We start from the raw sequence: 23,694 nt of genomic DNA, 5'->3' as shown, positions 1-23,694 counted from the left end.
CACTCCTCAACCACCCACCTAAACCGACTTCCTTTCAGCAGTCACACAACCTCTTCATCCTAAAACCACAAGGGTTTTTTTCCAATACAAACCACTGGCCTACACAGCAAGTGTTCTGTTCCAAACCAGATTTTTCACAGAATTCTGAACGATTGATAATACATTTACTTTGTAAAAAGCTTCACACACAAGGCGCAAATATAAAATAATCCAAAAACAGACAACAAACAAAGATATATACCAGGTGACATCAGATCCAGAGGACATGAACAGAATTAGCAGAATTAGCAACTGCACGGTCTTGAGCTGTGCCATAAAAGGAGGACAGTCCTACTAGTGTCGAAGTGCATTCCACAGCCGCAGAACAGCGCAACGGATAGCCCTGTCACCCATAGTTTTTAGTTTGCTACGAGGCTGCTGAAGTTAGATGGAGGAGCAAAGGGTGCGTGTGGGGAAAAAGAGTATAATGAGGTCAGACAAGTACTTGGTTGCAGAGTTGTGGATACCTTGGTAGGAGTGTAGCCTATGGAGAGCCCGTGGAGTTTGGATAGCACTGGAGTGATGTGCTCGTGGGGGGTGTGGGTGAGGACACGTGCACCACAGTTCTGGAAATATTGTGTCCTGTTTCAGAGCTTGGCAGATGCGCCAACAAACAGGGCGTTTACAATAGTCCAGAAGGGATTAAATAAAGGCGTGGATGAGTCGCTCAGATGCAGGATGTAATCCCATAGGTCGTAACCTGGCAATGTTCCGTAGATGGAAAAATTTGACTTTGGTCACACTCTTGATATCAGCCTCAAACGAGAGCCGACTGTCAAATATCACACCCAGGTTGCGGACCTCACTGACACCATGCCAAAGCAGCAGCTACTCTTCCTGGGGTCCAGCTACATTAAGGCAGGTTATACCATTTTAAAACATTACAATACATTCCCAGATTTCACAACACACTGTGTGCCCTCAGGCCCCTACTCCACCACTACCACATATCTACAGTACTAAATCCATATGTATGAATGGTGTGTATGTGCCAATGTTTGTGTTGCGTCCCAGTCCCCGCTGTTTCATAAGGTGTTTTTTTAATCTGTTATTTTAAATCAAATTTTACTGCTTGCGTCAGTTACTTGATGTGGAATAGAGTTCCATGTAGTCATGGCTCTATGTAGTACTGTGTGCCTCCCATAGTCTGTTCTGGACTAGGGGGCTGTGAAAAGACCTCTTGTGGCATGTCTTGTGGGGTATGCATGGGTGTCTGAGCTGTGTGCCAGTAGTTTAGACAGACAGCTCGGTGCATTCAACATGTCAATACCTCTCATAAATAAAAGTAGTGATGAAGTCAATCTCTCCACTTTCAGCCAGGAGAGATTGACATGCGTATTATTAATATTAGCTCTCTGTGTACATCCAAGGGCCAGCCGTGCTGCCCTGTTCTGTGCCAATTGCAATTTTCCTTTTTTGTGGCCCCTGACTACATGACTGAACAGTAGTCAAGGTGTGATAAAACTAGGGCCTGTATGACCTGCCTTGTTGATAAGAAGGCAGAGCATCGCTTTATTATAGACAGATCTGGCATGGGTCCTGAGATCCTCAAAAGGTTCTACAGCTGCAACACTGGTTGCATCACTACCCGGTACGGCAATTGCTCGGCCTCTGACCGCAAGGCACTACAGAGGGTAGTGTGTACGGCCCAGTACATCACTGGGGCTAAGCTGCCTGCCATCCAGGACCTCTACACCAGGCGGTGTCAGAGGAAGGCCCTAAAAATTATCAAAGACCCGAGCCACAGACTGTTCTCTCTACTACCGCATGGCAAGCAGTACCGGAGTGCCAAGTCTAGGACAAAATGGCTTCTCAACAGTTTTTACCCCCAAGCCATAAGACTCCTGAACAGGTAATCAAATAGCTACCCGGACTATTTGCATTGTGTCCCACCTGCCAACCCCTCTTTTACACTACTGCTACTCTCTGTTCATCATATATGCATAGTCACTTTAACCATATCTACATGTACATACAACCTCAGTCAGCCTGACTAACCGGTGTCTGTATGTAGCCTCGCTACTTTTATAGCCTCGCTACTGTATATGTTCTGTCTTTTTACTGTTGTTTTATTTCTTTACTTACCTTTTGTTCACCTAATACCTTTTTTGCACTATTGGTTAGAGCCTGTAAGTAAGCATTTCACTGTAAGGTCTACCTACGCCTGTTGTATTCGGCGCACGTGACAAATACACTTGATTTGATTTATCCCCATCTTAGCTACTACTGCATCAATATGTTTTGACCATGACAGTTTACAAATTAGTGTTACCCAAGTAGTTTAGTCATCTCAACTTGCTCAATTTCCTCATGATTTATTACAAGATTTAGTTGAGGTCTAGGGTTTTGAGTTGAGGTTTAGGTTTAGTGAGTGTTTTGTTCCAAACACAATGCTTTTAGTTTTAGAAATATTTAGGGCTAACTTATTCCTTGCCACCCACTCTAAAACTAACTGTAGCTCTTTGTTGAGTGTTGCTGTCATTTCAGTCCCTGTAGTAGCTGACGTGTATAGTGTTGAGTCATCCGCATACATAGAAACTCTGGCTTTACTCAAAGTCAGTGGCATGTCGTTAGTAAAAATTGAAAAAAGCAAGGGGCCTAAACAGCTACCCTGGGGAATTCCTGATTCTAACTGGAATATATTAGATAGGCTTCCATTAAACAAATAACTCTTTATCCACATTATAGCAGCCATAACACATACGTTTTTCCAGCAGTAGACTATGATCGATAATATCAAAAGCTGCACTGAAGTCTAACAAGACAGCCCCCACAATCATTTTATCATCAATTTTTCTCAGCCAATCATCAGTCATTTGTGTATGTGCTGTGCTTGTTGAGTGTCCTTCCCTATAATCATGCTGAAATTCTGTTGTCAATTTATTTACTGTAAAATAGCATTGCATCTGGACAAACACAATTTTTTACAGAAGTTTACTAAGGGTTGGTAACAGGCTGATTACTTGCTGAAATAGCCAAAGGGGGCTTTACTATTCTTGGGTAGCGGAATGACTTTAGCTTCCCTCCAGACCTGAGGGCACACATTCTCTAGTAGGCTTAAATTGAAGATGTGGCAAATAGGAGTGGCAATATCGTCTGCTATTATCCTCAGTAATTTTCCATCTAGATTGTCAGACCCTGGTGGCTTGTCATTGTTGAAAGACAACAATCATTTTTTCACCTCTTCCACACTGACTTTGTAGTGGCATCGGCAATGTCAGTGCTTGTGGAAACAGAGCTTTTTATGTTGTCAGCATAAAAGCGAAAGCCCTGTCTGTTTCCTCAAGATGTTTCCCAGTGGCAGCATTCAGATATAAAACATTAGTAGCCCGAGGACAGAGCCTTGAGGGACTCCCTGTCAGACCACAACTGTCTGACCTACTAGGATGGCTACAAACTAGTAGCGATCAGTGAGATAGGACCTGAACCAGTCCAGGACAGAGCTTCTCCATGTGGTCCAGCAGGATGGGGTGGCTGACCCTGTTGAATATACTACACAGAGGTCCAGCAGTGTGAGGATGCTGGCAGCCCCAGAGGCAGTATTCATGAGGAGTTTATTGATGACCCTTACCAGGGCAGTCTCGGTGCTGTGTCTAGCTCTGTAAATCCGACTGGAAGGGTGTCTCAGCATGATTTCACTCATACTCCCCAACAAGGTTTCCAACTATAATTCCATTCTATTCACTTTGATGGTGTGTGGAGGAGGGGTTACAACCCCTATAACGTCATGTAATCACCAGGCAGTAATCTGGATCAGATTTGGATTAACATTTTTGAGAAGTTAAGGTATTTTTAAACAAAAGCGTTATGTCATTGTATGTTATACTGTTGTATGGGAATCATTAGCCTATCCTTCTCCTCTCCCTTTTAGATTGATGAGATACCAAGACATTCTGATCTATGGTCCAGTGAAACGTCAAAGAAGTTGGCCAAGGGGAACAATTGGTCAGGCCAGGGAGAACCATTTTAAGGGAGCACAGATGTTGAGTAGGAATCTACACCAACAAGCCTTTGTCTGTTTGAGACAGTGTCAGTGGAACTAGTGCTCAGGGCCTCAAGACTCACCCACATACACACGGCCGTCAGACTCCTTCCTGCCCAGTCCATCACGTTGAAGAGCAGGAAACACGACACAGGGATGAAGTATGTATCTGTGGCGACAAAGGGACAATAAACCGCATGGTGAATAACTGGAACCTATTTGAGCAAAATCACAATGGCAGATGTTTGGCATTGTCCTTGCTAGTTTTTTTTATAGAGGATGAATGCTATGAGCCTGTATGCTGGTCACTCTCTTCACACACCATTTATACAGCAAAACACAGGTGAATAAAGACTTGTGTAATCATTTACAACATAAACACTCACCCCAGGCACCTCCATCGGCCATGGTGGATCTGACATCAACTGTGACTGCAGGAAAAGTTCCGATGGTGATGGTGAACACGAAGCACACAGAGAGGGCCATTACCCAGATCTACAAACACAGGACAAAATAAGTCCAACATAAGTGGCTGGTTTTAGGCCCCCCCACCAATTTCCTCACTTGGGAGGACCACTTAGTTGATATTATCTTTGTGCAGGTCCCTTGCCTGTTTAAAGATGGCAAACACAGATATCGTGGGCTTGGCTTCCTCCTCTGTCAGACTGACCACTGGCCTCTTCTCTGTTGGGCTGTCTGTCACACAACGCAAAAGTCTGTATGATTCCTCACATCCTCTTTTGTTGTTAGCACAGATAAGAGATGCAAAATAAGCTAATTTAAAGAATAACTGAGAATTAAATCAAGAAACATACATAAACAAGCAAACTATAGTTATTCTATAATCCAGCGAGCCCTGGGCTGAGTACACTACTACACACAAAAGGAGAAACACATTTCTCAATGGCTTCAGGTTTTATAAGCCGAGTCTTGTTGCATGTTATTCCAGCTGCTGACTGTACCTTTTTTCAATAGGTTCATCTTGTTCTCCTCATCTCCGCCGGCTGGCTTGGATCCATTACTTTCCAGGTAGTACTGGAAAAACTCCTGCGAGGTAGGGAGAGACTTTAAGACAATTCAGCACATTTGCCAACCCACATGATTTATTTATCCTTATTATACCAGGTACGTTGACTGATAACATCGTTTTTTTTTTACAGCAACAACCTGGGGAAGAGTTACAGGGGGAGGAGAGGGGATGAAATGAGCCAATTGGAAGCCAGGTGGTTATGATGGTATGAGTGCCAGATTGGAAATTTAACCAGGACACCGGGGTTAACATCCCTACATATTATTATCAGGTTACTGAATCTGTCCATATAGCTGAGTAGGAGGACACATTATGGATACAGGCCAGGGGGCTTTATAGTGCTACACCCTGCTAACGACTTCCCTCAGATAACCTTGTTGAGCCAATGACGACTTCCCTCAGATAACCTTGTTGAGCCAATGACGACTTCCCTGAAAGTATTTTGAGGTCAGAGCATCCCATTAGGAAGACCAGATCAGTAGGGGTCAATGTTCTGTGTAGATTAGAGCAGCTATTCTCAACTGGTGGGTCGCAACCCAAATGGTTTTGAATGGGTAGCAAGTTTTTTAAATGAAAAATACTCCAGTCTGAACTTAAACAACTAAAACCAGGTAGAAAGTGTGTAGAAATCATAATGATTTTATATTTTAACCTCAACTATATTTCTTGTGGTCTCAAACCAGTGAGCTTAACATTCTTCATCAAGAACATGGACAAAATTGAAGGACTGAAAATGAAAGGTGAGACTTGTTCCCTTGTCATATAATTTGTACATTTACTAGCATTAACCACAGTTTTCCAGATTGAAAAAATTAATAAAAATCAACATGTTAATATTGGATTGAGGCAGACAACTTGGTTCAATTTGGGTCCCGAGGACAAAATCAGTTGAGAGCCACTGGATTAGAGTGTGTTAGTTGGAGGTTTTACCATACTGGGCAGAGCGAGGTAGGACAGGATGGCCAGGAAGATGACCACACACGCAGTGATGAAGTAGCCAAAGGCACTGTCCTGCAGGGCTGAGCCACCTACACACAGAACACAGGGTCATGCATGACCAGGAAGTGCTTACTATCCTCATCCTGGAATAGAAGTTATAGACCTGCTGCGAGTGTTAGACATACTGGCCAGGGCACAGATCATGGAGAAGGCAGCGAAGGTTCCAGCGAGACCCTGTCCACTCATGATAGGTGCGGTGTAGGAGGCCGGCAGCATTGCAGCCAGGCCAAACAGACTGCCTTGCAGCACTGCGCCAAACGCTGGGTAAAGAGAGAGAGGGGGGAGAAAATTAAGTCAATTTAGAGAGAGAATGAGTGATTGTAGATGTTGGATAGAGGGAGTAATACATTTGAAGGCAAGAAAGGGAAAAAAACTTTATTGGAAGAAAAGGTCATGATATACTCAAAAGAGGACGATCAAGAGAGGTAGGGTTGGCACATCACAGAGACATAAAGCAAAAACAAATGAGAACATCACAAGGGTTGTTTTCCATAAAACATTATTTCATTCACCCCCCCTTCCTAGTATACACAGTCTTCACAGGGGGAGTGCGCATATCAACATCAAAGCGTTCCAATTGGGTCACCCAGTCCTCCCCTCTGGCGGAACCTAAACAGCCGGAGAAGCTGCTCCTCATCAGGCATCAGGATCAAACCAACAGGAGAGCAAAATGGGGGTGAGCGTATCCTGTTTTACGTCCCATTTTAAACAAGCCAACTCCATAGCAGATGGTGTGAGTGGTGAATGAGTTGTGTGTGTGTGTGAGCTTGGTGTGTTAGGTATGAGGTAGGTTGGGGTCCACTTACAATTGATGCAGATGATTTTGATGATGGTGAGAGAGAAGAAGGGGAGAGGGCCCATGTCCACTTTGACCAGCACCGCCGTCAACAGAAACACCACCAGGATCACAGACAGGCAGCCGGCGATACGCCAATTCTGAGGAATCCTGGGGGAGAGGTGAGGTAAGAGTGAGAAAGGAGGATAAAAACAGATGACATTCCTACGACTATTTAGACCGAAGTGGAGGTCATCGATGGACGACTAGGGCTGGGAATCCCCAGGGACCACACAATACTTTGGTTCCAAAACGATATGCATTGCGATTCTCACAATTCTATGTATTGTGATTCGATACTGATTTTATTGCTATTCAATGGTCCAAACATATTGCTCACCATATGTCTGCTGCAGAGGGACAAGAGAGAGCCATGAGAAAACCAGTTTTGATCAGTCAAGGAAATAAGTGCTGAAAACAAATTGTCTCCCTATTTAAAAAGATGGAGAACAAGCTATGAAGGAAAAATAGTGGAGTTTTGGTGCAGGAACAGCCAACTAGCGCAAAAATAAATGTTGCGATTTTGTCAAAACGATACATTACTCAGGGTTGAACTGAGGGCGAGGGTTACAGGTCTTTTCCTGGATCAAAATGGGGATTAGGTGGTGGGCGTGGAGCGGCATGGCCAATGGTGCAGTCGCAGACCAACATTTTGAGGCCCTTCTGTTGGCCGCAGTGACAAAATGATGCAGTTTAAAAGCACATTTTCTGCAATTCTACACATCTTGCCATGGGGCTAGGGTTGGCGACCCCTATTGGCAAACCCCCCACCTCCAAACATAAAAAAAAAATAAAAAAGGACCGCTAGCATGAGCTTGTTGGAGCTGTGGCACAAAATCAGTGTATGTGTGTGTGTGTGTGTGTGTGTGTGTGTGTGTGTGCACGCGTGTGTGTGTGTATATATATGGTGCGTTTGTCCGACGCGCCAGAAATCATGAAGGCCCCAGCTGCAGAGCATGCAACTCTGCTGTCCCAAGAACTGGATAATTATTCAATGATTTGCATTTTTGCCTAATCTTCCTCTCTTTTTAGACCTAGGCTTTTATACGTTGCATGTAGGTTCTATAAATGGCTAATAATAGGCTATGGAAATAGGCCTACTGTACACCGTTTCTTTCATAAGCTTTGCTCAGCTGTAAGTTCTCTTTGGACTTTTCCCATCTTGATATTGTTTGCTCAATTTGTGATATTGTTTGACAATATTGGTCATTTAAAATAAAGCTGATGGAAAATCACCCAGAGACTGACTTTCACAATTGCTCCCATTTGAAAACTGCAACTTCAGGACAATAAACACTATTAGAATAGCGAATTTGGGAAACACTTCAACTTGTCTTCATGCTTTTGACAGAATATTTTAAATTGGTATGATTTGTTTTTTGATTCGCAGCAAGGAGGATGCATGAATAATTTATTTTAGACTAAGCTTTGCTCAACTGTAAGGTTTTTTAAAACTACTCATTTGTTTTTTCTATTTTGCTAATGTTTGTTCTACCTTGCTCATTATTGTCAAACTTTGCTTTTGTCAAAGAATCCTCAATTTGCAGCAATACAGCCTTGCAGACCTTTGGCATTCTAGTTGTCAATTTGTTGATGTAATCTGAAGAGATTTCACCCTATGCTTCCTGAAGCACCTCCCACAAGTTGGATTGATGGGCATTTCTTACGTACCACACGGTGAAGCTGCTCCCACAACTGCTCAATAGGGTTGAGACCCGGTGACTGTGCTGGCCACTCCACTATAGACAGAATACCATCTGACTGCTTCTTCCCTAAATAGTTTTTGCATAGTTTGGAACTGTGCTTTGGGTCATTGTCCTGTTGTCGGATGAAATTAGCTCCAATTAAGCGCTGTCCACAGGGTATGGCATGGCATTGCAAAATGGAGTGATAGCCTTCCATCTTCAAGATCCCTTTTACCCTGTACATACAGTGGGGAGAACAAGTATATGATACACTGCCGATTTTGCAGGTTTTCCTACTTACAAAGCATGTAGAGGTCTGTAATTTTTATCATAGGTACACTTCAACTGTGAGAGACGGAATCTAAAACAAAAATCCAGAAAATCACATTGTATGATTTTTAATTCATTTGCATTTTATTGCATGACATAAGTATTTGATCACCTACCAACCAGTAGGAATTCCGGCTCTCACAGACCTGTTAGTTTTTCTTTAAGAAGCACTCCTGTTCTCCACTCATTACCTGTATTATCTGCACCTATTTGAACTCGTTAGTTGTATAAAAGACACCTGTCCACAGACTCAAACAGACTCCAACCTCTCCACAATGACCAAGACCAGAGAGATGTGTAAGGACATCAGGGTTAAATTTTAGACCTGCACAAGGCTGGGATGGGCTACAGAACAATAGGCAAGCAGCTTGGTGAGAAGGCAACAACTGTTGGCGCAATTATTAGAAAATGGAAGAAGGTCAAGTTGACGGTCAATCACCCTCGGTCTGGGGCTCCATGCAAGATATCACCTCGTGGGACATCAATGATCATGAGGAAGGTGAGGGATCAGCCCAGAACTACACGGCAGGACATGGTCAATGACCTGAAGAGAGCTGGGACCACAGTCTCAAAGAAAACCATTAGTAACACACTACGCCGTCATGGATTAAAATCCTGCAGCGCATGCAAGGTCCCCCTGCTCAAGCCAGCGCATGTCCAGGCCCGTCTGAAGTTTGCCAATGACCATCTGGATGATCCAGAGGAGGAATGGGAGAAGGTCATGTGGTCTGATGAGACAAAAATAGAGCTTTTTGGTCGAAACTCCACTCGCCGTGTTTGGAGGAAGAAGAAGGATGAGTACAACCCCAAGAACACCATCGCAACCGTGAAGCATGGAGGTGGAAACATCATTCTTTGGGGATGCTTTTCTGCAAAGGGGACAGGACGACTGCACCGTATTGAGGGGAGGATGGATGGGGCCATGTATCGCAAGATCTTGGCCAACAACCTCCTTCCCTCAGTAAGAGAATTGAAGATGGGTCGTGGTTGGGTCTTCCAGCATGACAACGACCCGAAACACACAGCCAGGGCAACTAAGGAGTGGCTCCGTAAGAAGCATCTCAAGGTCCTGGAGTGGCCTAGCCAGTCTCCAGACCTGAACCCAATAGAAAATCTTTGGAGGGAGCTGAAAGTCCGTATTGCTCAGCGACAGCCCCGAAACCTGAATGATCTGTAGAATGTCTGTATGGAGGAGTGGGCCAAAATTGCTGCAGTGTGTGCAAACCTGGTCAAGAACTACAGGAAACGTATGATCTCTGTAATTGCAAACAAAGGTTCTGCTTTTCTGATGTATCAAATACTTATGTCATGCAATAAAATGCTAATTATTTACTTAAAAATCATACAATGTGATTTTCTGGATTTTTGTTTTAGATTCCGTCTCTCACAGTTGAAGTGTACCTATGATAAAAAATTAGACCTCTACATGCTTTGTAAGTAGGAAAACCTGCAAAATCGGCAGTGTATCAAATACTTGTTCTCCCCACTGTATCTCCCACTTTACCACCACCAATGCACCCCCGGACCATCACATTGCCTCCACCATGCTTGACAGATGGCTTCAAGCACTCCTCCAGCATCTTTTCATTTTTCAAACTTAGATTTGTCTGTCCATAACACTTTTTTCTAATCTTCCTCCATCTAGTGTTTGTTCTTTTGCCCATCTTAATCTTTTATTTTTATGGGCCAGTCTGAGATATGGCTTTATCTTTGCAACTCTGCCTAGAAGGCCAGCATCCCAGAGTCGCCTCTTCACTGTTGATGTTGAGACTGGTGTTTTGCAGGCACTATTTAATGAAGCTGCCAGTTGAGGACTTGTGAGGCGTCTGTTTCTCAGACTAGACACTCTAATGTACTTGTCCTCTTGCTCAGCTGTGCACCGGGGCCTCCCACTCCTCTTTCTATTCTGGTTAGAGACAGTTTGCTCTGTTCTGTGAAGGGAGTGGTACACAGCATTGTACCAGATCTTCAGTTTCTTTGCCATTTCTCGCATGGAATAGCCTTCATTTCTCAGAATAAGAATAGACTGACGAGTTTCGGGAGAAAGTTATTTGTTTTTTGCCATTTTGAGCCTGTAATCGAACCCACAAATGCTGATGCTCCAAATACTCAACTAGTCCAAAGGACAGTTTTTCAACTGTGCTAACATAATTGCAAAAGGGTTTTCTAATGATCAATTAGCTTTTTACTGATAAACTGATAAAACTAGATTAGCTAACACAACATGACATTAGAACACAGGAGTGATGGTACAGACAGTACCAGCCAAAAGTTCAGACACCTAGTCATTCCATGGTTTTTCTTAAACTATGAAATAACCCATATGGAATCATGTAGTTAACAAAAGTGTTCAACAAATCAAAATATATTTAAATTTGAGATTCTTCAAAGTAGCCACCCTTTGCCTTGATGACAGCTTTGCACACACTTGGCATTCTCTCAACCAGCTTCATGAGGTATTCACCTGCAATGCATTTCAATTAACAGGTGTGCCTTGTTAAAAGAACATTTGTGGAATTTCTTTCCTTCTTAATGTGTTTGAGCCAATTAGTTGTGTTGTGACAAGGTAGGGGTGGTATACAGAAGATATCCCTATTTGATAAAAGACCAAGTCCATATTATGGCAAGAACAGCTCAAATAAGCAAAGAGAAACATCCATTACTTTAAGACATGAAGGTCAGTCAATCCGTAACATTTCAAGAACTTCGAAAGTTTCTTCAAGTTCAGTCGCAAAAACCATCAAGCGCTATGATGAAACTGGCTCTCATGAGGACCGCCACAGGAAAGGAAGACCCAGAGTTACCTCTGCTGCAGATGATAAGTTCATTAGAGTTACCAGCCTCAGAAATTGCAGACCAAATAAATTATTCAGAGTTCATGTAACATACACATCTCAACATCAACTTTTCAGAGGAGACTGCATGATTCAAGCCTTCATGGTCGAAGTGGCAAAGAAACCACTACTAAAAGGACACCAATAATAAGAAGAGACTTGCTTGGGCCAAGAAACACGGGCAATGGACATTAAACTGATGGAAATCTGTGATTTTTGGTACCAACCGCCATATCTTTGTGAGACACAGAGTAGGTGAACAGATGATCCCTGCATGTGTAGTTCCCACCATGAAGCATGGAGGAGGTGTAATGGTGCTTTGCTGGTGACACTGTCTGATTGATTTAGAATTCAAGGCATACTTAACCAGCATGGCTACCACAGCATTCTGCAGCGATACGCCATCCCATTTGGTTTGCACTTAGGACTATCATTTGTTTTTCCACAGGACAATGACCCAACAAATCAAAATCAAATCAAATGTATTTCTATAGCCCTTCGTACATTGGCTGATATCTCAAAGTGCTGTACAGAACCCCAGCCTAAAACCCCAAACAGCAAGCAATGCAGGTGTAGAAGTACAGTGGCTAGGAAAAACTCCCTAGAAAGGCCAAAACCTAGGAAGAAACCTAGAGAGGAACCAGGCTATGTGGGGTGGCCAGTCTTCTTCTGGCTGTGCCGGGTAGAGATTATAACAGAACATGGCCAAGATGTTCAAAGATGTTTAAGATGTTCAACACAGCTCCATGCTGTGTAAGGGCTATTTGACCATGAAGGAGAGTGATTGAGTGATTCATCAGATGACCTGGAATCCACAATCACCCGACCTCAACCCAATTAAGATGGTTTGGGAAGGGTTGGACCGCAGAGTGAAGGAAAAGCAGCCAACAAGTGCTCAGAATATGTGGGAACTCCTTCAAGACTGTTGGAAAAGCATTCCAGGTGAAGCTGGTTGAGAGAATGCCAAGAGTGTGCAAAGATATCATCATGGCTAATTTGAAGAATCTCAAATATATTTTGATTTGTTTAACCATTTTTTGGTTACTACATGATTCCATGTGTTATTTCATAGTTTTGATGTCATCACTATTATTCTACAATGTAGAAAATAGTCAAATAAAGAAAAACCCTTGAATGAGTAGGTGTGTCCAAACTTTTGACTGGTACTGTATATAGGTCCATTATATTTTCCACATACTATATCTGGTTTTAGTGATTTTAAGATAATACTGAACCTTTTACATCCCAAAAATGATACCGTTTGGACATAAGCTCTGCCGCCAAATACTTTGGCGGACCATACAAGACTTTTCATGCAGACAAAAACCTTAGCAGAGATAAGTTAGGTTTACATGAGGCACCATTCAGGGTTAGGGTGAGATCTATGGTTGTTTAGGGGACTGTGAGGAAAATGCATTGAGTGAGGATAAGGGGACTGTGAGGAAAATGCATTGAGTGAGGATAAGGGGACATGTAAACAGGCAGGGATTGAGGATAAGAGTGGGGTATCAATTCAATGTGCTTTTAAGATGAATGAGGTGTGGTTTGAAGTGAGTCCTGGAGGTTACAGTAGGTTATAGTGACCATTAGTTCTAACTATACCTCTGGTGGATGAAGGAGTTGAGGCAGGTGAAGATGAGCAGGGGCACCATGGCGCACAGGGTCATCACGTTGTTGAACTTGGACTCTAGGATGCTCCTCGTGTCTCCCTCCACCACTGTCGTGTTGGCTGTCAGAATGGCTGAGCCCTCAACGGCCGGGTCCTTCAGTCGGTTGGTGAAGTACTAAAGAGAAGCAACAGGGTAAAGGAGAGAGAGACTTGGGGGTCAGCTCGTGACCAAAACTAATGAGAGTCAATGTTTTCATAATGCTAGCCTGCTGTCCAGGGCCAGTGCAGGGATTAAGGATATTACTAAAAGTTTGAACTCCCCCTGCGATAAACCAGGGGTTTGTAGCTGTTTACAAAAGTGGCCTCAATAAACATGTCCTCCCTCGAGGCAGCTCCAGAAGCTCCCTTTGGTTAGAGTAGGTGTATTATTTAAGACCAGTTCTATTACCCTTTTAAAGGAATAGGAACTCAGTCTGTGTGCCTTAACAGCATATTGTTCTACTAGACTACAGCTCCAAGTCTGATTTCTCATGGTTATCATAAGGAAACAGTTGTAGAAGAATGAAGAACAGTTACCATGGTTGCAGTCATGAAGAAATTCCATGGCAGGAGGGTTCCCAAGCCAAGGATAAAAAAAATGATCCACACTGCATTATACCTGACAAAAACAAATTTACACCAGTAATGTTAGTACAGTGGGGCAAAAAAGTATTTAGTCAGCCACCAATTGTGCAAGTTCTCCCACTTAAAAAGATGAGAGGCCTGTAATTTTCATCATAGGTACACTTCAACTATGACAGACAAAATGAGAAAAAAAATCCAGAAAATCACATTGTAGGATTTTTAATGAATTTATTTGCAAATTATGGTGGAAAATAAGTATTTGGTCAATAACAAAAGCTTATCTCAATACTTTGTTATATACCCTTTGTTGGCAATGACAGAGGTCAAATGTTTTCTGTAAGTCTTCACAAGGTTTTCACTCACTGTTGCTGGTATTTTGGCCCATTCCTCCATGCAGATCTCCTCTAGAGCAGTGATGTTTTGGGGCTGTTGCTGGGCAACACAGACTTTTAACTCCCTCCAAAGATTTTCTATGGGGTTGAGATCTGGAGACTGGCTAGGCCCCTCCAGGACCTTGAAATGCTTCTCACGAAGCCACTCCTTCATTGCCCGGGCGGTGTGTTTGGGATCATTGTCATGCTGAAAGACCCAGCCACGTTTCATCTTCAATGCCCTTGCTGATGGAAGGATGTTTTCACTCAAAATCTCACGATACATGGCCCCATTCATTCTTTCCTTTACACGGATCAGTCGTCCTGGTCCCTTTGCAGAAAAACAGCCCCAAAGCATGATGTTTCCACCCCCCATCACAGTAGGTATGGTGTTCTTTGGATGCAACTCAGCATTCTTTGTCCTCCAAACATGACAAGTTGAGTTTTTACCAAAAAGTTATATTTTGGTTTCTTCTGACCATATGACATTCTCCCAATCTTCTTCTGGATCATCCAAATGCTCTCTAGCAAACTTCAGACAGGCCTGGACATGTACTGGCTTAAGCAGGGGGACACGTCTGGCACTGCAGGATTTGAGTCCCTGGCGGCGTAGTGTGTTACTGATGGTGTGGTTCTGGGATTTTTGCTCACCGTTCTTGTGATCATTTTGACCCCACGGGGTGAGATCTTGCGTGGAGTCCCAGATCGAGGGAGATTATAAGTGGTCTTGTATGTCTTCCATTTCCTAATAATTGCTCCCACAGTTCATTTCTTCAAACCAAGCTGCTTACCTATTGCAGATTCAGTCTTCCCAGCCTGGTGCAAGTCTACAATTTTGTATCTGATGTCCTTTGACAGCTCTTTGGTCTTGGCCATAGTGGAGTTTCGAGTGTGACTGTTTGAGGTTGTGACAGGTGTATTTTATACTGATAACAAGTTCAAACAGGTGCCATTAATACAGGTAACAAATGGAAGACAGAGGAGCCTCTTAAAGAAGAAGTTACAGGTCTGTGAGAGCCAGAAATCTTGCTTGTTTGTAGGTGACCAAATACTTATTTTCCACCATAATTTGCAAATAAATTCATTAAAAGTCCTACAATGTGATTTTCTGGATTTTTTTTTTCTCATTTTGTCTGTCATAGTTGAAGTGTACCTATGATGAAAATTACAGGCCTCTCTCATCTTTTTAAGTGGGAGAACTTGCACAATTGGTGGCTGACTAAATACTTTTTTGCCCCACTCTATATGTATACCAGTTGTATCCATAAAATACATATCATTGAATGATTGCAGGCAGAAGCTAAATGTTCTAAGTCATTGCACTCACTTGTCCCGTGGAGCGTTGGTGGCCGTCATTTTCCTGAAGCAGGAACCAACTCTTTAGTCAAAATGTGGCACGGATTCTGAAAACGAGACATTTTCATAAATTAGCCTAGTATTTTTTTAGAGGACCCTTCCTAAAGCAACGATATTCAAGCAAAACAGGATAAAGTTCAGGAGAATGAAATCAACCTGTTTTTCCCCCTGGTGATCTATATTTTTTATTTAATAAAATCTAACAAAATGCATTGTTATATTTTCATAACTTTTCCACATCGTATCTCCAATAATTGATTTACATTTCATTCCACAGGTTCATCACCAGCCAGTTACAATTCAATTTCCTGTCTAACTATTGTAGTTTGCCTAAGGGATACTAAGGAAAACCCTACAGATTCAGCAGGTATTTGTTCTCAAATATCTGTTTATGGTTAGGCTACTTTAAAAAGAAAAATGTATGACCAAATAGACAGAAGCGCATGTCACCAATATGACATCTCAGACAAACATCTATTTCTATTTTCTACCTACTACATTTGTAACCTAAAGATAAACCAAGTCCTTGCTTACCAGGAAAATTGTCTTAATTTAAGATAAGCAGCATATGTAGGCAACAATAGAAATGCCAGTGGTTATAACAGCTGACATTATACCAAACCACAAAGTAGCCTATGCAGCTCCAGCATTTCATATGATAAAAAAAAGCCAGAAGACGACCTTCAAAACCTTATCAAGCACAATACTGTCATCAACAAACTAAAACATTGTAGCCAAATATGCACATAACTCAAATGTATCATACAAGCCAGCCACAGATTCAGTGTACTGTAATCAGCACTATTTTCTTCTGAGAAACATTTATTTTGAATTACACTTGGTTAGAGAAGTGCAGGGTTAGCCTAAATCCAAGATTTGATTTACTGAAAGGGTGGAACTATGAACAGAATGTCATTTTATACATGGAAGAAAAACCTGGTTAAGAGGTGGTCTCCAAATAACATCCAAACGTCCTTCCTTGAGTCCCTCTTAAACAAAAAGCCCAAGTTCACTGTACACACAGATGGTTGTGCAGAACTCCAAGCATCCCAACAGCCCAAACAGGTTTAGGCTATCTCACAATGGATCTCATAAGTATTGCCATAAGTTATGGATACCATTAAGGAACAGACTAAGCCTCTTTAGATGAAAATGTGCCTAATAGATAATGGAGTTGTCATGAGGAAATGGTCATGGGAATGCACTGTCATTGGTTAAGAGCATTGAATGCAGCTCATTGTGCGTGTTCTACACTGGACAGTATTTTAGAATGTCTCACTGGGATCACATGGGAACCCACAATCCACTGGACTGTGTGTAATGTAAGCTATACATGTGAGCATACTTATTGTTAGGGACCATTGTAGAGGAAGACAAACACAGTAATGGGTCTGCTGCTGCGTTTCATTATGATGTTACCAAGTGGATTCTCATCGTGTGCTTGGTTCTCAGAGAATGTGGTCTCCAAGGTTGTGAACAGTACAGCGGTGCACCCTAGATTTTTATTTTGGCTCTTATTTTGCTTAACCCCTAGAGTCAAAATTGAATTAGCATAATAAAAACATCCACCTGTTTAAGCTGTTTGTTGCATGGTCTGCATCTCAATCCACCACGTCCACTGATGCTAGCCATCCCCACTTGTGGGAAAAGGTGGCAGAGCTAAAGCAGTGTTTGTAAGACCATGAGACATCCTGAAAAATCAGTCTTCTCACGAATGTCTGGCCTACAAAACACTATATTTTTGTTCAAATGCAACAATTTCAAAGATTTTACTAAGTTACAGTTCATATCAAATTCAGTCAATTTAAATGTATTAATTAGGCGTAGCCTAGTGGTTAGAGCGTTGGACTAGTAACCGGAAGGTTGCAAGTTCAAACCCCCGAGCTGACAAGGTACAAATCTGTCGTTCTGCCCACTGTTCCTAGGCCGTCATTGAAAATAAGAATTTGTTCTTAACTGACTTGCCTAGTTGAAAAAAGAAAAATGTCACATGACTGGGAATACAGATATCTTACAAAAAAAGGCAGGGGCGTTGATCAGAAAAACAGTCAGTATCTGGTGTGACCACCATTTGTCTCATGCAGCGCGACACATCTCCTTTGCATATAGTTGATCAGGTTGTTGATTGCGGTCTGAGCCAATGACACTTCATTGGTGCCACTCAAAATAATATATGAGAAAATGATTTCCAAGATGTGTACTTTCCGTTTTTTTGTACTCACTACCTTGTTTAAAATCACTTGCGCTGCTCGTGCATTGACGTCCACAATGTAGGGGGGAAGGTTCTAAGGGATATGCAAGATGGTGATGGACTGATATCAGCCAATTAAAACCAGCGGTTGTTTCGTTCGCTTCTGCCATAGACTTCCAGTCAAGTTCCACTCTGAGGCTCTGTGAAAACAGATGGTTTGACAGAGAGCCGCCTGGTGGACAACATTACTATTGCAGTGGAAATTGGGGTTTATGACTAACATTATACCCTTATGTCAAGTTGTAAAACTCATAAGCCAATCATAACTACTTCTGGCCCTAAGGCAAATACGGACTGACAACTGTTGAGATTAGAAGTTGCTTTGCCCTTGTAGTCACCCTATAAATCTAAAGCCGTCCCATTACCATCATTCCCAAGAGTTCAGACAGTAGTGAGAAAGCATTTTGAAGTAGTGCAGCGGTCATCCTTTACGTTAGGATAGAATGGGGTCTATATGATCTTGATTACACCACCAAATCCAAATTGAGGTGGACATAAGGGCATTGTACTGGAATAGCTCTGTGACTTACATTCCCAGACTGTGTTCTCTGGCTATTGCGTATGGGTCATATGACAAGATGAAAAGAACCGCGCTCTTCACCATTTCCCAGAAGTTTATATAGTTGTACTCTTATCACGTTGCGACTGTCATAACTTCATCAAGATTTTAAAAGACATGCTCAGGAACTTGTGTGCAACTCTAGCAAGATGCACACACAGCAGAGCCAGAAAGCAATGACGTGGTGCACATGTCATTCGGGGACCACTTTTGGCTCGTGAGCGCTACTTTCAAAACTACTGCCTAGAAAGTATACAAAAGTACCGGTTAATCTCTTTAAGGGAAAAATCAATACTACTCCTAAGAGAAATGGTCCTATCCAAAATTAGCAAAACATTCCTGCAAAGTAGCAACAGATACCTCTTCAAAGAATATTAAATCATCCCCCGTGCATTGGATAAAAAAGGTGTAGCAACAGTATCACTGTTTATCCACATGGTGCAAGTCATCCCTCTGATTTGTGAGCAGTTCGCGAGCAGTTCCGCTCAGGGGATAAATCTGGTGTAACTATCAGAGCTTCCCCTGCCTTCACCCCACTACCCAACCTGCCTTCACCCCACTACCCAACTTTGGTGACAGGACACACTCCAGCTCACCAACACACACACCCTCTGCAAGCATGTACTTCAACCCTTTACAATCCTGTTTAAACAGCCAAATGGTGCACACTCACATTTATCATCCAAAATCAATTCCCTTCTCCCTTTCCAGGGATCTGGTTGCTGAATCTGACATGGGGTGGATCATCATGTAAAAAACAATGTGGGTTCTCGGAATAGTCTGAGGGCTGGGTGTGAGGGTTGGTTTATAACAGTCACGGCTGGGCCTGTAATAGCCTGAGGGCTGGGTGTGAGGGTTGGTTTATAACAGTCACGGCTGGGCCTGTAATAGCCTGAGGGCTGGGTGTGAGGGTTGGTTTATAACAGTCACGGCTGGGCCTGTAATAGCCTGAGGGCTGGGTGTGAGGGTTGGTTTATAACAGTCACGGCTGGGCCTGTAATAGCCTGAGGGCTGGGTGTGAGGGTTGGTTTATAACAGTCACGGCTGGGCCTGTAATAGGAGACTGGTACATACGGTACTGTGGAGTGTCTGCGGGTTGCTCATGCAACCAACACACAGCCAGTCACCCTGACAGGCAGCACCTCCAAACATCGAGACCCTTTATTATGACAGTTGGCTAGGAGTGGTGTGAACATAAAAATCCTATTGATGGCGAGTTCCCAGTAAACTCCCCATTGCTAGTTTCTCTCCTGCTTCGGATGGGGTACTTTGGAAATAAAAGCCTGGGCGAAATATATATTCAGTTCATCAGTTCCACATGACTGAAATAGCATTTAATCAGCACAGCAGGCCTAGGTAACACAGTTGGAAGTGTTAGATACTTTGACAGACAAAGGCGTGGAGATGAACCCAAGTCTTTGGTCTTTGGCTGAGAGAACAGAGAACATGTTATGAGAAAGCCAGGGAGAAAAAGGAATACTAAAAGTTGGCATGTGTGTATAGTGCAGTTAAATTCAGCTTTGTGCAGATAATTCAGAAGCATGTGATAGTATCAGTGTTCGTTCCCACCTGGACTATAGACACACAAGCCATTACTGAACTGAAGCTCTTCAAATCCAACTTTATTTTCATAAGCATTTAGGACTGATAGGAAACCTGATGGCATTATTTTCATACCTGGAGGATACTCAACGTTTAACAGCTCATAACCATGCAAAAATACATTATTTAAGCGCAATCCCTTTTGATAAATGTATCCTTTGTATACTACCTAAACTGACAACATATTAAACCTACTAGTTGATATTCTAGTTAATTATACACTTCAAAGGGTTGGTGGCAGTTACCTCTGAAGAGTGGAAGGCAGGTGAGCCGTGCACTGTGGTGCCAAACCAAAGCAATGTCCTTTCCTTTGGCCACAGACAGGAGAACTGAAAAGAAAAGCTGCTCACAGAAAATGAATACCAGGGTCACCAATGGCATTGTTTTCAATTACCCTCCCTTTTTGCTACCAATTATTTCCTGCCCCTAAAAAAAATACTAATTGAGCAATGCTACTCTATTTAGCTAAATGTTGAAATAAAAATTAACTGTGTGGCACTCTTTTGTCTGTGAAGCCATTTCACACAGGAGTGAAACGCTGTTGCTGTCTGTTTTAGCTCACTCAGTTTAGCTGCAGTTCATCAGCTGCTCATTGGCAGTTCTTGCTACAACAAAGAAGCCATTCTTGTGCTCCACAGCCAGGACTGTCAGGAGGACACAGAAATAGCACTGACACGTGAACGACAGCACGCACAACGACAAGCGAGGAAACACTGGGCTAACCATGCTTCTATTGTTAGCCATGTTATTAGAACAGGGTTTCCCCAAACTTGGTCCTGGGGGCACGTTTTGGCTTTTGCCTTAGCACTAGACAGCCGACTCAAACAATCAAAGGTTGATGATGAGTTGGTTATTTGAATCAGCTGTGTAGTGTTAGGGCAAGAACCAAAACGTGCACGGGAGGGAACATGATGACCAAGTTTGGGAAACCCTGCTATAGAAGACGTGGCTATGGTCTATAGACAACTCTTCTGGGAATCATTTAAAGTAATGTTTGTCATGATCAATACACAATTATAAACTGGGTGGTTCGAGCCCTGAATGCAGATTGGCTAACGGTTATGTTATATCAGACATATACCACGGGTATGACAAAACATTTATTTTTACTGTTCTAATTGCATTACTAACGAGTTTATAATAGCAATAAGGCACTTCGGGGGTTTGCTAAGGGCTGCGTCGTGCTTAAGAACCACCCTTAACCGTGGTATATTGGCCATATACCACACCCCCCTGTGCCTTATTGCTTAAGTATATCAAAACGACATGCAGACAAGTTTCAGCATTTGCTAGTTAGCTAACTGACAAGTCGGAAATGAATGGATAGCGCGGGCTAGCCAACTAATACGCAACTAGGCCTAATGCTTTGAACACACCGACAGTGTCTTTGCGCAAAATAGTATGCAGCATCATCTGGATATGTATGCAACAAAAGCTCAACATTCACTTTCTGCTACCATTTCTGTCAAGCCATCTACCCATACAGTTTGACTCATACGTTTGATAAATCCATGGTATGCACCACACCGAATGCACTGCAACTGCTTCTGCAAGGCAGCGTTTCTTTGGAAATGAATGTAATTCTGGTGTACCAAAATACAAGGACACTGTCGGTGTGTTTGAAGCCTTGGAAAGAAGGAAAAAAACTCACAACAATTGTAAACAATGCAAAACAACAACTGGACAGTTAGCTTGCTGAATTAGCTAACAGATGGGTCAGGGTCAAGAACATGACCCACCAGCAACTATACTGATGCAGGTACCTTTTGCAGATGGTTGCTTGCGGTTGGACACATGGAGGAGATAATCATTTCATTTTCGCAGTATCCTCAAAACCGTGTCCTTTTGACACAACTGCTGACAGCTAAAGGGACATAAATACAAAAAAATACTGCTTGGAGACAAGTGTCCACGATAGTAGGATTGCCAGGTCAGTTTAGTAGTGAGCATGTGCTAGATGTGGCTAGTTAGCTAGCTAGCTAACCTAGCTTGCTAACCTAGCCAATGAGGTGTGTGTGAAAGAGATAGTAAAATAAATGATGCTAGTTACTACCCCTGATAACGTTACCAAATAATCATGTTTGAAAGAGTGTGAGTGTGTATGCCATAGAAATGGTAGATATTACTGTACCCCTGATAATTTGTCAGAAAACCGTGTGTGTGTGTCTATGTGTACAGTAGGTGACATGTCCATGATAGCTATCTAATAACTATAGTTATGTTAGGTAATGGTTTGGCTTATCATGTTCATGTCTATGTAGAAGAAGACTGTAGGAGGAAGTGGAGAGGACTCAGGGACAGGTATCAGAGAGAGAGAAGGGCAGAGAAAGAGAAGAAGAAGTCTGGGTCAGCAGCTTCAGGCCAGCAGCCTTGGCGCTTCAGCAGCCTTGGCGCTTCTGCCACATTCCTTCTTTTCTGGATCCATTTATTGTGCCTCGGACAACGAGTGGCAATTTTACAGCCAGACCCTCTACTACGTCATCCACAAGTGTTGTCGCCACCGGTGCATCAAGACCCTCAACGTCACCTACAAGTGCAACTATCCCCTCCACCGGTGCAGTGAGACCCTCTACAACGTCTACATCATCCACAAGTATGACCACCCCCGGTGCAGTGAGACCCTCTACAACGTCTACATCCTCCACAAGTATGACCACCCCCGGTGCAGTGAGACCCTCTACAACGTCTACATCATCCACAAGTATGACCACCCCCGGTGCAGCCATGGAGGATGATGAAATGGAGGAAGCAACTCTGGATCTAGGACAACCTGAGATTATTATGAACCTCACGGAAGTGACCACTGAGGACCTCGTTGAACAGGATGTGGCCGGGTAGAGAAACAGAGAGAGTAAAGAAGAGGAACAACATCACACCAGGCGTCATCGGAGGTACCAGTCCCCAGATTCACTCAACTCATTTCAGCAGAGGCTCTCCTCCAAGCCGTCGAGAGGGATGCAGCCCAACCTGATGCTCACAGGAAGGAGGATGAAGAGACCCTCTTTGCCATGAGCCTGGTGCCAACACTGAAGAGGCTGCCTCAGCAAAGAAAAGCAGCAGTCAAGGATAAAATGTGTCAGCTGCTGTTCGAAGCAGAGTTCAATGGTAATAAAAAATTATTCTCCACATCACAGGTAGTGTCATAAGTGTTGCAACAGTAAAGTAGGTCATTTTTACAGTATAGTCATGTAGGCTAATTGGTATTTCAGATCAAAGTATTAATATGAGGCAAATGTATAGCTGTTGTTTCTGGGTTAGAAAATATCCTAAAACAACAGTTTGCTGTCTAAATATTTGCCTGTCACATTCATACAAATTCCATGAGTAAACAGCAAGTATTACCAACTTTACCACACTGTTCCAATATTTATGCCACTATCTACACTATACAAGCAGTATTTAGTTAACATAAATCTCCCCTTTTATGGTGTTATTTAAGTTACGCTTGTATGTGTTGTTTTTCTCTTCCCTTTCAGAAATAGAGTCAATTTAGCTGACCAGCTCACAGGAAGGACAGGAAGAGGAGAGGAGTTGTCTGGTTGTTGTTTTGACCTCCCTCTACCTTTCTTTTCACACACGTCAGTTCCG

General features: G+C 42.8%; 1 protein-coding gene and 1 pseudogene across 5 annotated transcripts in view; one reads left to right on the top strand and one right to left on the bottom strand.

Annotated features, from left to right (window-relative positions):
• LOC139381993 (equilibrative nucleoside transporter 1-like) overlaps nucleotides 1-23,694 on the bottom strand; it is a 69,648-nt gene that overhangs the window by 8,681 nt on the left and 37,273 nt on the right. For 2 of the 5 annotated variants that reach the window (XM_071125905.1, XM_071125904.1), the window contains exons 2-11: nucleotides 15,666-15,741; nucleotides 13,920-14,001; nucleotides 13,337-13,518; nucleotides 6,857-6,996; nucleotides 6,176-6,310; nucleotides 5,982-6,079; nucleotides 4,984-5,068; nucleotides 4,632-4,717; nucleotides 4,408-4,516; nucleotides 4,105-4,190 (exon numbers count right to left, since the gene is read on the bottom strand). In XM_071125905.1, coding sequence (XP_070982006.1) covers nucleotides 4,105-4,190; nucleotides 4,408-4,516; nucleotides 4,632-4,717; nucleotides 4,984-5,068; nucleotides 5,982-6,079; nucleotides 6,176-6,310; nucleotides 6,857-6,996; nucleotides 13,337-13,518; nucleotides 13,920-14,001; nucleotides 15,666-15,694 — 1,032 coding nt within the window. In that variant the 5' untranslated portion in view covers nucleotides 15,695-15,741. Of the gene's footprint in view, nucleotides 1-4,104; nucleotides 4,191-4,407; nucleotides 4,517-4,631; nucleotides 4,718-4,983; nucleotides 5,069-5,981; nucleotides 6,080-6,175; nucleotides 6,311-6,856; nucleotides 6,997-13,336; nucleotides 13,519-13,919; nucleotides 14,002-15,665; nucleotides 15,742-16,630; nucleotides 16,791-20,351; nucleotides 20,449-21,869; nucleotides 21,920-23,694 lie in introns of those variants that run through there. The other 3 variants (XM_071125903.1, XM_071125902.1, XM_071125906.1) reach the window with 3 other exon arrangements.
• Nucleotides 21,879-23,599, top strand: LOC139381256 (uncharacterized; annotated as a pseudogene).

This window comes from Oncorhynchus clarkii, chromosome 23, assembly GCF_045791955.1.
Source record: "Oncorhynchus clarkii lewisi isolate Uvic-CL-2024 chromosome 23, UVic_Ocla_1.0, whole genome shotgun sequence".
NCBI classification, from domain to species: domain Eukaryota; kingdom Metazoa; phylum Chordata; class Actinopteri; order Salmoniformes; family Salmonidae; genus Oncorhynchus; species Oncorhynchus clarkii.
The sequence above is the reverse complement of the archived record's forward strand: the minus strand, read 5'-3'. Positions and strand labels throughout refer to the sequence as shown.